The 11,679-nt window shown below is 37.8% G+C and overlaps 2 protein-coding genes across 3 annotated transcripts in view; one reads left to right on the top strand and one right to left on the bottom strand.

Annotated features, from left to right (window-relative positions):
• The window catches only part of LOC107745283 (synaptotagmin-like protein 3), a 21,653-nt gene extending 19,842 nt beyond the window's left edge, over positions 1-1,811 (top strand). For both annotated transcript variants that reach the window (XM_016559131.1, XM_016559132.1), the window contains exons 15-16: positions 482-678; positions 936-1,811. In XM_016559131.1, coding sequence (XP_016414617.1) covers positions 482-678; positions 936-1,030 — 292 coding nt within the window. In that variant the 3' untranslated portion in view covers positions 1,031-1,811. The remainder of the gene's footprint in view (positions 1-481; positions 679-935) is intronic.
• Positions 1,812-2,633: 822 nt separating this feature from the next.
• The window catches only part of LOC107745284 (ezrin-like), a 36,468-nt gene continuing 27,422 nt past the window's right edge, over positions 2,634-11,679 (bottom strand). Inside the window, exons 7-13 of the mRNA XM_016559134.1 lie at positions 10,451-10,547; positions 9,628-9,791; positions 8,112-8,242; positions 5,703-5,863; positions 5,520-5,612; positions 5,109-5,348; positions 2,634-3,355 (exon numbers count right to left, since the gene is read on the bottom strand). Coding sequence (XP_016414620.1) covers positions 3,191-3,355; positions 5,109-5,348; positions 5,520-5,612; positions 5,703-5,863; positions 8,112-8,242; positions 9,628-9,791; positions 10,451-10,547 — 1,051 coding nt within the window. The 3' untranslated portion in view covers positions 2,634-3,190. The remainder of the gene's footprint in view (positions 3,356-5,108; positions 5,349-5,519; positions 5,613-5,702; positions 5,864-8,111; positions 8,243-9,627; positions 9,792-10,450; positions 10,548-11,679) is intronic.

Genomic DNA, 11,679 nt, shown 5'->3' on the forward strand with positions numbered 1-11,679 from the left:
TATATATATATATATATATATATAAATATATATATATATATATAACTCTTGTATGCACACTACAGTACTAATATAGTGAAATATTATAATTTTAAAAAGAGTACCCTTCAGAAATCATTCTAATATGCTGATTTGATAACATTTCATATGGTTAAAGCCATAATGCATTTTTTTTTAGGTTTCTTTGATGAAAATAACATTTTATCGAACAGCATTTGTATAAATTCGAAATTTTGTAATATTATTAATTTCTTTACTCTCACTTTTGATCAATGTAATGTATCCTTGCAGAATAAAAGTATTCATATATATACATGTATATATTTATTATTATTTTTTTTTTAACAGTACTGAATAAAAAATGACTGTGAACCTGTAGTCTCCTTTCCACAAAAATGTAAATGTTGTGCCATAATCTGAAGGCATATATGGTCCATGACTTGATGTGATGTGCATTAATTGGGTATTAATGTCTTCCCAGAATCCTTTGCCTTCCTGGAGATCGAGAGTTGGTGCAGAGAAGTCCAGCACTGAAGAAGACTTCCGGTTCTGTCCAAATGAACTTCAGCAGACTGACGCGTCAGGAGCTCCAGCAGGCCACGCTGCAGCTCAGCCTGTGGGAGAAAAACACCTTCAGCCTCGCTGACCGTCTACTGAGATCAGCACGGCTGGCCGGAGGTGAGCTCCATACACAAAACAGACATTAAAAGCAGCTTAGGTTTTTTACAGTAAAACTTTAACACCTAAAGGTGCGTGAAATGTATTTAAAATGATGTACACTCACATGAGATCAAGTCTCCAGTCATAAATGATTGACGTCAGTAGTTGTTTTTTGAATCTATAAATGAGCACCAGTAGAAAAATAATGTGTCTGCACACTCTCAAGCACAAAAAAATATGGGCTTGTATGTCATCCTGTCTGCTTATTTTGGCAGAATCGTCATGGCAACGTCTGCAGCAGATGCCAGGAGAGTGGCATGACTTCGTTCTTCCATTTCATGCAAATGTCAGCACAAGCATGAGGTCATAACTGAAGAAGGTGGATCCTTTCCATCAACCCACAGATCCTGGCGAGTGACAGTTGTGTTTACAAGCTCAATCCTGACACACCGATGCCCAGAGTGTCTTTAAAGTGCCTCATTCTTATCTCTTTAGACATGAACTGTTTTCTGTGTTGTTGTTTTATACAATATATTTTATATTTATCATTTCATAACTTATTTAATAAACTAAATATTTCCACAAAGGCGGCATGTGGTGCAGTATTCTGTTCTTAAATAAACACACCCAGATCTGTTCATCATAAATCTTTATTTCTAATATAAACACCTTTTAGGGGAAAATAAATAAATCCAGTTGTCAAGCTTGATAATCGAGTTTATATTACTACTGATAACAGCTCATTTCTATTATCCACATAAGTCACACTTTAAAATGTTAACCCAGGGTCAAATAGTTCTTAACCTGGGTTAGTTACTAGATTCATAACCCAGGGTTAAAAACAATGTTAAGCCCTGTAAAAACACTCCTCATCTGCCACTGGTTGGTAGTGCGTAGTGTGAAAAGCTTATTTGTGTATGGATGATATCAAGTAATATTTTAAACACAAGCGCTCAAAGTGCTGCGAGTGATTAAAACAACTGATTTTGATGGTGGAAAATCAAGAATGAATTAATAGGATCATTTGGAGAAAACAAATACATTTAAGACTTTCAGCCTATGTACAAAAACCAAAAAAAAAAAAAAAAAAAGCAACAACAAAAATACTATTCTTTTTTGATGAAAGTGGCACCACATGGTTACAGGCATCACAGAAACAATTTACTAAATTGTCATATTCGCCCATTTGCACGTCACTCAAAAAACTCCATTCTTCTGTTGGATATATTTTACATTTGGTCCCACCAGCAGAGTAAAGGTGTCTTAACACTACCCGATTTGTGCTATTTGTAATAGTTTTAATTAAAATATAAAGAGCTGCTAGCAAGTCCGTGAGAAACTCTGCTCACAGATCCACCAACACAGCATATATCAAAATCTCAATATATCAAAAAATTTAGATACCTACGGAGATTACAAAAATCTATTAAACAAATCTTCCTTCATCCCACGGTCATGGCAATAAACATTCAGTAACTAGTTCAAAGTCATAAAAAATCAGTTTGTATCTAATCTAGGAAATCTAAGGATTTAACATGCATTTGAATATATATAAAAAAGTATAACTTACAATATGAATCGCTTCAAAAAAGGAATCGTGACAGGTCAGTACAGAATTCAATAAACAAATGAATCTGCACTGTCATTAGTAAAGAAGAAAAGTACATCTACCCATAAACCTTAAATAACCCAAAGACTGAATAAATAAACACTAGAACTAATATTCTGGCAAAAGCCATATTCAACATGAATTAAAGAGTTTTAATATCAGACAAAACATAAAATGAATCATACTGCCAAGCCCTGTGCTGAGTGGATCATTAATAAGAAAAAGGGGGAGAAAAAGTACCACTTTTTACAACCCAAAACTAATTAAAATTATATTTTGGCCAGAATATTGAATTACTAACATATATTTAACAAAAGGAGGAAGCATTGTTGGCACGTGCGTTTAAATATCATCTAGCTTCATATTATGGCAAAAGCAGATTTATTTCAGTACATTCTGTGAAATTGGTAACATTTTACAATAAGGCTGTGTGTTTTAACATTATTTAACACAATTAACTGAGCAATGTGTTAATGTTTATGGCTACATATACTGTATAAACAAACATTAAAAGTTATCACTAATTAGCACTGCAAACAAAGAATGAACCAATGACCAAACATTAATAAGTGATATTGTATGTTGATGATTCCTCATACATTAAATAATGCTACAGTACAGAACCTTACTGTAAAGTATTACCGTGAAATTCAATGTACACCACTAAGGGGTAAACCTGTGTCAAAGTGTGCAGTTTTTTAATAATTTCGTTTTTAGTGCGTGTTGAACCAGTGTTCATATCAAACGAATCAAATCTGTTGCATTACTGTGTGCTGTACGTGTACGCACTCATGTGCTTTTGTACGCAGGATGTGCCTCTTGCATTGACCACTCAGACGTAGGGACAGAAAGAAAATGGACAAGGGCTTTGAGACTCCTTTCCTGCTTCCCTCCCTCCCAAAGTTTCCTGGTCCAGATATTTTATAAGGCCTCAAACTCATCAATCCTCTGTTTAGTGTTGCCCTGGCGAATCTGCCGGAGAGTTTTGTATTTGTCTCGGCCGGCGCGCACGTTCTCTGTGTGCAACAGGTCGTTCGGAGTCTTCTTGGTGTCGTCACGAGCTTGGGACAACTCTGAGGTCAGAGCCTGTAAAGAAGATAATGTTAGCGATTTAGTGATGCTTCTTTGATCCGTGACTGAAGAGAGCGATAAGAGCTGAATCCATGTAATTCAGAAAAGGACTTAAAACAACAAAGTCATAACCCTACATCCTCATGTAGGATACATTTGCATTAACAACCTAGAACAACATTGCTGTTCAGGCCTAACCCAATGTAAGCTTCTAATCCCATTCAGAACAACTGGATATCTAGTTGACAACATCCTCCGATTTAGGTTAGGAATGCGTTACGGTTGGGTTTTGGGGGAGGGATAGTTTTTGAACTGTTTTGGGATAATAGTGTTTGGACTGTTTGATAGTAATGTTGTTTTAGGACAGATAAAGTACAGTATGTTATTTCAGGAACATGACCTACTTGGCAAAATCACATCAACCATTCCTAACCCTAACTGTTGACTAACCCTGCAGGCAGAGGGAAATTATGGGTTTGTAAGTCAAGCTCCAAGCCCAAGCCTAAATCCTAAGAGCCTAATCCTATTTCCAAAATCTGTTTGGTTGATAAGAGTGTTGCCCAGGACCAACAAAGATCTGTTAGCGGTACCACAGTAATCATATGAGACAACCTGATGAACCAAAGTAGGACATGTTTCATGTTTATAGGCATCCCTGGGGCTAGACACCTAACTATTCCTGTCAACCAAGAAAAGCTCTAGGTCTAACCAACCCTAAACCGAACCCCAACATTCTCCTAAAAAGAAAGGCAAATTGCTAGTAGATGTTTTTTTGGGGGGCAGGGGTTAACCATTCCTACTCACAGAGAGCTATATTAGCCACTTTCTGACACAGTAGTTCTGGTACTCCCACCTGGACCGGCTAATCAAGGTGTTCAGGATTACTTGAAAATAACAGGCAGGTGTTGGAGCTAAAGGTAGCTTTCCAGGAGCAGGGTTGGCTACCACTGCCTAAAGCCCTAAACCAGGAATCCTCAAATCTGGCCCACGAGATCCACTTTCCTGCAGAGTTTAGCTCTAACCCTAATCAAACACACCTGAGCATGCTAATTAATGTCTTCAGGATCATTAGAAAATCACAGGTAGGCGAGTTTGATCAGGGTTGGAGCTAAACTCTGCAGCGCATTGGCCCTCCTGGGCAAGATTTGAGGAACCCTGCCCTAAACACACTGCACACTTTTCAGCAGTCCCAGACGAAAGATTGTCATCGTGAAACAATCGTGGCGATTTCGGTGATCGTGGCTGTGTCGTACAGTGAGAAAGGTTCAAAGATGGCCGTTCATCTTTGGTCTTGCGATACAGCCCACGATGCAGCATGATCATCGCACGGTGTGTTTGCTGCTACGATTCACGTTTACTGACCAACCAATAAAAATGCGACATGAAATCAACGCGACATGGCGCTAAAACATAAAACTGCTTACCTCAAGCTCTTATCCCTTCCTCTTTCGCCGCTTCTACTTTTTTTCAGCACACATAAAAAAATACAACTGCTAAGGTGTGATTTATCATGGTCTTTTTTTTGTTGTTGTTTTTTTACCACTAGCACATGCTGATGATGTTTTATTTTTCTATAGTAACGTCGTATCGTACGAGTCAACAGGTGTCCTCATCATACGGTCTACACACACATCGTAGCCAAGTCGCACAGTGTGACATGCAGTGATCTTATAAGATTGCTAAAATTGTGCAGTGTGTTTCGGGCTTTAGGCTTTAATCCTGGAGCCTAGGAAAGTTCATCCAGTTGCTCCTGCAATGTTATACTTACCAACAGCTGTTTCTGAACTCGTTCATTCTTCTCGGCCTCAGTGATTCGCTGTTCTTCGTAGCGGTGGTCATTGATACCGCCTGTCTGCAGGTCTGCACTGTAGCTACTGTTGCTCTCGCCATCTTCATACTCATTCTCATCAGGTTCATATGCAGGTGGTGGTGGAGGGAGAGGCGGCGCCGTCATCACCATGTGAAGCTCCTCACGGGTCTTCACCAGGTCATCTTGGGCCTCTTGTGCCTGGAAGAACGCAATCCAACACCACAAATATAAGACTACCAATCCAACTCTTGAAGAACTTAAGAGTGCACTACAGTTATGGATATACAGACAGCTTTTAGACAAATTTGCAGGAATGCAAACTCATCAGGGGTGAAAAAGGTGACAGGGTTTATGTCTTAACGGTCTTACTCTGTGCTGCCATGTCATGGCTTCCTCCTCCTTGCGTTTTTTGGCTTCCTCCAGGAGTGCAATTCGAGCAGTATGTTCTGCCAGCTCAGCAGCCTGAAAGAGATGAATGGAGAGGATTGTTAATGGGGGAAAAAAATGATAAAGACAAAGTAATTTTTCAGAGAAAGAGTGTTGGGTTCTCACCAGCTGTTCTTGACTCGTCAGCTGATTCTGGGCTTGACGGGCCAGTTCCTCCTTTGCGAGCAGTGCTGCCTGCCTTTCTGCCTCCAATCTGGCTGCCTCCTCCTCTGCCAGCCTCCGTTCACTCTCCAGCTGCATGGCCCTCTGCATTTGCTCCTGCAGGTCTGAAAACACGCATCCAGATTTAATTTAAAGTGCAACCATCATTACATTTTAAGTAGGGGTCTGGGCCTCCCTGTGGATGGTGATGCTCTAACGGTTACAGATCTGGGATGTTAAAAGGGTCATGAACTAAGAAACCAAAATCCCCTTGATCTTTTGACACATAAGAGGTCATTGTACTATAAAAAGTTTCTGTACTGTAAGTTTCAGAATTCAACACCTTCTCGCTAGTTTAAAAACCGCTTATATTGAAGCCAGTCTGCCAAAAGGACAGGTTGTGGAATGTGCCACTCTATGATGTAATAACAAACTCCACCTCCACAGAAGATAAACGCCTGCTTCTACATCGCTGCCTGTTTAGCCCCGCCCACCGATTCCCACATGTAGTGTAAATAATGAGAGAGTTTGACGCAGGTCTACGTAGAAACCAAATGATAAAGATGGCTCTGAAGGCACAATTCGGTGGGGGATTTTCAGAAAGATTGAAACGAAGACGACGATGTGCCGAATAAATTGGACCTGACAGCAATGTCGCACCACACAAGTGTGAGTAACTGTTTTTATTACGTGATCACTATTGCTTTGTCTATTATTACATATCATTTGATGTGTACTGAGTATTTATGCGTTTTTAACCTAAATCACAGCAGCGTACATCTGTGAAGGATGAAGGCTGTCAAACATACACAACTGTTATCCAATCAGAGCAGTGGGCGTTTACTTTTGAGTCTACAATTCACCACGCCTATTCAAACAGAGCGTTCTGATGAGGGGTTAAAAACAGGACAGAAAATAGCCTATTACTTCTAAATTATGTTTTTCTTTTTTTTTTTTGGTGTAAAAATCTTGATAACATTATAAGGGGACCTCAGAAAACAGTGCAAAATAATAAAAAAGGCAGTTGATGACCCCTTTAATCAAAAGATTTCTGGTCTGATACAAGACAGTTGCGACCAAGTTATGTTTTAGCACTTTTAGCAAAGAAGTTTTAGTCCTTGTAGGCTATTCTACTTTGAAGGGATCGTTAACCCAAAAATTAAAAATCTGTCAGCATTTACTCGTGTCATTCCAAACACTGTGTGACCTTTATTTCATGGAACACCAAGAATTTTAGTAAATGTTCATGGTTTTTATCCCCCTCCATACAATGAAAGTTGATGGGAACCAAGGGCTGTCAATCTCCAGAAAGACCCACTGAAGCATGATTAAAGTACTTATGATTCATGCACTATATTCCAAAATATGTGAGGCTGTACAATAGCTTTCTGTGTCGAACAGTTGATATTCACTGAACTCTTGTTTGACAGCGGTGGACACCATTCACTTTCATTTTATGTATAAGAGAAGCTTGGACTTGCTGCTACATATAATTCCATGAAAGAAAGTCATATAAAAGTCACAAAAGACTTACAAATGAGCACAAAATGACAGAATTTTCCTTTAACCTGATGAAAAAGGCAGAAGTATTGTGTCATATTGTGACAGAGCTCATAAACGGACATTCAGAAAGCTTTGTTGGATTGTGTATAGTCAGAGATGGCTGATGGTTTTAGCATGCATGGCCACAAGATTCAGTAACATTATTTAATCCAGAATAACAACACATAGATTACGGTGTTCACATATTACTAATTTCTGAATTAAAAATTCCTTGTCTAATAATGTAGTCTTATACTAAATATTAGAAAGGCAAGCTTTATGGCAAACACAAAAGAAATATGACATGCGAACAGCTGAAACAGAGTAACAGGTGCAGTATGACACCATCTTGTGTTTGTATTGCCAGTCAATGGTATTGTCAGCTGGAGCACAGTCATGATCAAAGTATAATGTCTCCGCTTTATAGAATAACAAGCTAAAGGGTTACATAAACTCAAAAGACCAAAGTGACTGTATTTGGCTTGACGTCTCCAATTAGGAGTCAAATTTTCCATACGGACTCACGGCACAACAACACACAAAACAACAGTCACAATGATTGTTAGATTTTAAAAACTATAATCCATATTGTGTTGTTTAATAAAACTAAATACTGACCGTTAAAATTACATGCCTTTTCTAAAATAAAATCAGATAAAGCTTGACATTTTCCTCAGTCAAAACAATTCAAATGTTGATTGTTTTAATTGCTTACGTGAATGCAGTCAATAAATACAATCATCTTGCATTATACATGAAAATATTTTAAATAAAAAAAGATATGATATTTTTTCCAAATAAAAACAAACACGCTGGATCCTGGCTTCTTACCTTTTTCCGCTTTTTTGGTCTTCTCCTCAAACTGGTAGAGTCGCATCATCAGCTCTTGTTTCTCCCTCTCCATCTGCTCTTTCTCTCTCTCTATGGCCTCTCGTCTCTTCTTCTCACTCTCCAGCTGAGCTCTGCAGATAAGACACAACCAAAGAGAAGTACAGTGACGTTTGCTCAGGACGCCGCTCTATACCCACACACAAAACTCATCTCTCATACTGACCTTCCCAAGGTGGTCATAGTTCCTTGAACAGCTGCAAAAACAGCTTGTTCAGAAATCTTTATGGTTTCCTGATGTTACAACCATGAGCAGATTGACATTGGACCACTCATGTTTACATATCGATGTCTATTCAGTATCTTGGCCCACCCTGATCGGTAGCAACATGAACTTTGATCAGCCAATCACAACAGAGATCATTTATATATAAAACTGTTTAAATGCCAGCCATTTGGAAAGTAATTTGCAGCAACAACGTAACTGGAGTTGACTAAAGGCAAAACAAAAACAAACAAAAAAAAAACAAAAAAAACCAACACAAAATAAAACAAAATAAAAAGTATTACAAAAATTTACTAAACTAAATCCATACACCAGGCTTTGCAAAGCTAAAGCTTCTGTGAAATAAGATGCCAAGTGTAGAATGTGTGTAAAATATGGTCAAACAAACAAAACAAAAAGAAAAGCATAAAGATAAAATACAATAAATAAAGTAAGTGTAGATTATAGCCAAAACAAATGAACAAAACAAAACAAAGAAAGCAAAACAAAAACATCAAAATAAAATGACAATTATAAATCAAATAAATTCAATTCATACCAGGCTTTGCCAAGCCAAAGATTCTAGTTTCCTAAACTAAACTAAAATTCATACCAGGGACCCGTTTCATAAAACAAGTTTACCAAATAAACCAGGTTTATTTCAGTTAGTCTGACTTAATGTCAGTTGATTTGGTTAAAATAAGTCAGACTAACTGAAATAAGCCAGGCTTATTTGGTAAACTTGTTTTATGAAACAGGCCCCAGGCTTTGCCAAGCCAAAGTTTCTGTGATTTAAGATGCTAAGTGTAAAATATGGTATAGAATATGGTCAAACAAACAAAACGGAACAAAATAAAATAAGGTGTAGAATATGGGCAAAACAAAAACAAAACAAAACAAAAATTCAATTCATACCAGGCTTTGCCAAGCCAAAGAACAAAAAACAAAAACTAAATAAAATAAGTGTAGAATATGGGCAAAACAAACGAAAAAAACAAAAACAATACTACATAAAAACAATTCATACCAGGCTTTGCCAAGCCAACGTTTCTGTGAAATAAGATCCTAAGTGTAGAATACGGTGTAGAACATGGTCAAACAAACAAAACAAAAAACAAATAAAATTTAAAAAAAAAAAATTTCTTCTAGTTATGAAATAAGAGGCTACACTAGAATATGGTCTGTTTTATATACCGCAGCATCTGCTGATAAGACAGCATCACTCCTCACATCACCATGGTGATTCATCCTCACCTCTCCATCTGTTTGTGTTGTTTCTCCTCTCGAGCCTGTGCTTTCATCTGCTGCACCTCGATGGTGTCCGGCTTCCTGCGGCGCATGTAAAGCTCATGGTTCCCCATACACAGCTGTAGGATACGTTTATTAATGCGCAACCGCGGGGCATAGAACACAAAATCCTGCAGGGTTAAGAAGGAAGAGACGATGTAAATGCAGGGTTACAAATCAGTCAATTTATGGATCTTTGATCAGATTACTAACTGTGTATTTATTTAATAAAGTCCTGTGATAATGTAAATGTAAAACCTACAGAAAGCTGTTGTTCGGAGCAGCCGGCTCTGACGCTCAGAGATAACGCTCTATGAAGGCCAGACTGTCAGAGGAGACTGACTGCTGGCGTTTATCAGCCAAAACAGCCCTGCTAAAACTAATGACTCTTAAATGTAAAACTGCAGACGTTACAGTGATTTAGTGTTTGTGTGTCAAAACAAAGCTGAAGCATCCCTAGAGAGCATCTTTTCAAGGTTTTTTTGAGTGTCACATTGCAGTGTCGTTCCAGTATTATTTATACACTCTAATAGTATTTATAATAGTGTTATGCTGAAAATCCTCAATCTAATTTGTTGTTCCCAGTCAAAATTGGCCAGCCTTTTAAAAATGATCACTAGATTTTGTATCCAAAATGTAATCCTAGATGTTCTAACATTAGTGTGACATAAAATGATCGTATATTAGAGTGGAATAAAACAAGTTTTATTCTCGCCGAGGCAGTTTTTCAGTTTCAGGTGGGACTGTGAGGTATGAAGGCAGCTCGTGTCGCAATCATAGTTTCACTTACTGGAGCTTTTTTATCTATAGGCTTGATGGCAAACTTCTTATCGTTGAAGGAAATGTTTCTTATTTCGCTCCAGGGGAATCCAATTTTCGGAGAGAGTCTGTAAAGACAATGATAAAATCATGAGAAGTGTTCTATATTCATTCCAAACATACAGTCACGCAAGACAAACACTGTAGGGTGGATGAAACATGAAAACCCTATTTGAAAAACGTGGATGACAACGATCAGATCTCTGGTTGCTGATTGAGCAAAAATCTAAATATTAGCACTGAGATGGGTTTGTAATGCAGTGAGAATGTTGTAGCACAGGCATGACGGTCGAGGAATGTGAAGACAAGGACGGGCCTGTGATTAACGTGAGCGGATGACTTCATCGCAGTGAGGAGTGTGCCGTGTGATCTCTTTGTGGAGCTCATGGGAGTGGCGTTACAACTACGCCTTCTAACGTGCATGTCACACCGTCTCGGTGAGTAGCTGAGAGAACACAAAGCTACCGCGGCCCTCCTCGCATGACACACCACAAACGTTCCCTAAAACCAAATGGTTAAAATAATTAATGATGGTAATAAAAATGGTATGTAACATTGTAACTCATTCAATTGTTCTTTTTTATTTTTATTAAATAATCTTTAAAAAAAAGAAATAAATTCATAATGCTAACCATATTTTAACAGTAACACTTTACAATAAGGTCACATTAGATAACATTAGTTATTGCGTTAACAATGAGCAGTACCTTTGTTACAGTATTAATTCATCTTCACATTCATTCATTGTTAACTAATTTCCATTAAATATTGTCCACAGATACAACTTTTGATTTGAATAATGTGTTAGTAAATGTTGAAACTGACATAGATGAATAAATGCTTTCGAAGTATTTTTCATTGGCTACGTTTACATGCAAATTTTTGGTTCAATCGGACTGAATTCATTCCGATTGATGAATCTGAATGTAGTGTTTACAATGCACGCTAAATAAAGTGATTGGGTTGATGTGCGCGTTTATGTGTCACAAGCGTCAAATTGGAAAAAATTTTTTTTTGACATGCGCACACTGCACAAATATAGAGTTTCTCACTGTTTGCACATAATAACCACTCTCCTACATGGTTTCTTTATTTGTTTTTAACAGCAGAATTAATATTTATCCATTTATGGATAAATATACATATAAACCGCTGTGTTGTGCTGCTCATATTTATCACGCAGTAAAAATGCCCCTCCCC

The sequence above is a fragment of the Sinocyclocheilus rhinocerous genome, unplaced genomic scaffold (genome assembly GCF_001515625.1).
Source record: "Sinocyclocheilus rhinocerous isolate Xijiao unplaced genomic scaffold, SAMN03320098_v1.1 scaffold2967, whole genome shotgun sequence".
NCBI lineage: Eukaryota > Metazoa > Chordata > Actinopteri > Cypriniformes > Cyprinidae > Sinocyclocheilus > Sinocyclocheilus rhinocerous.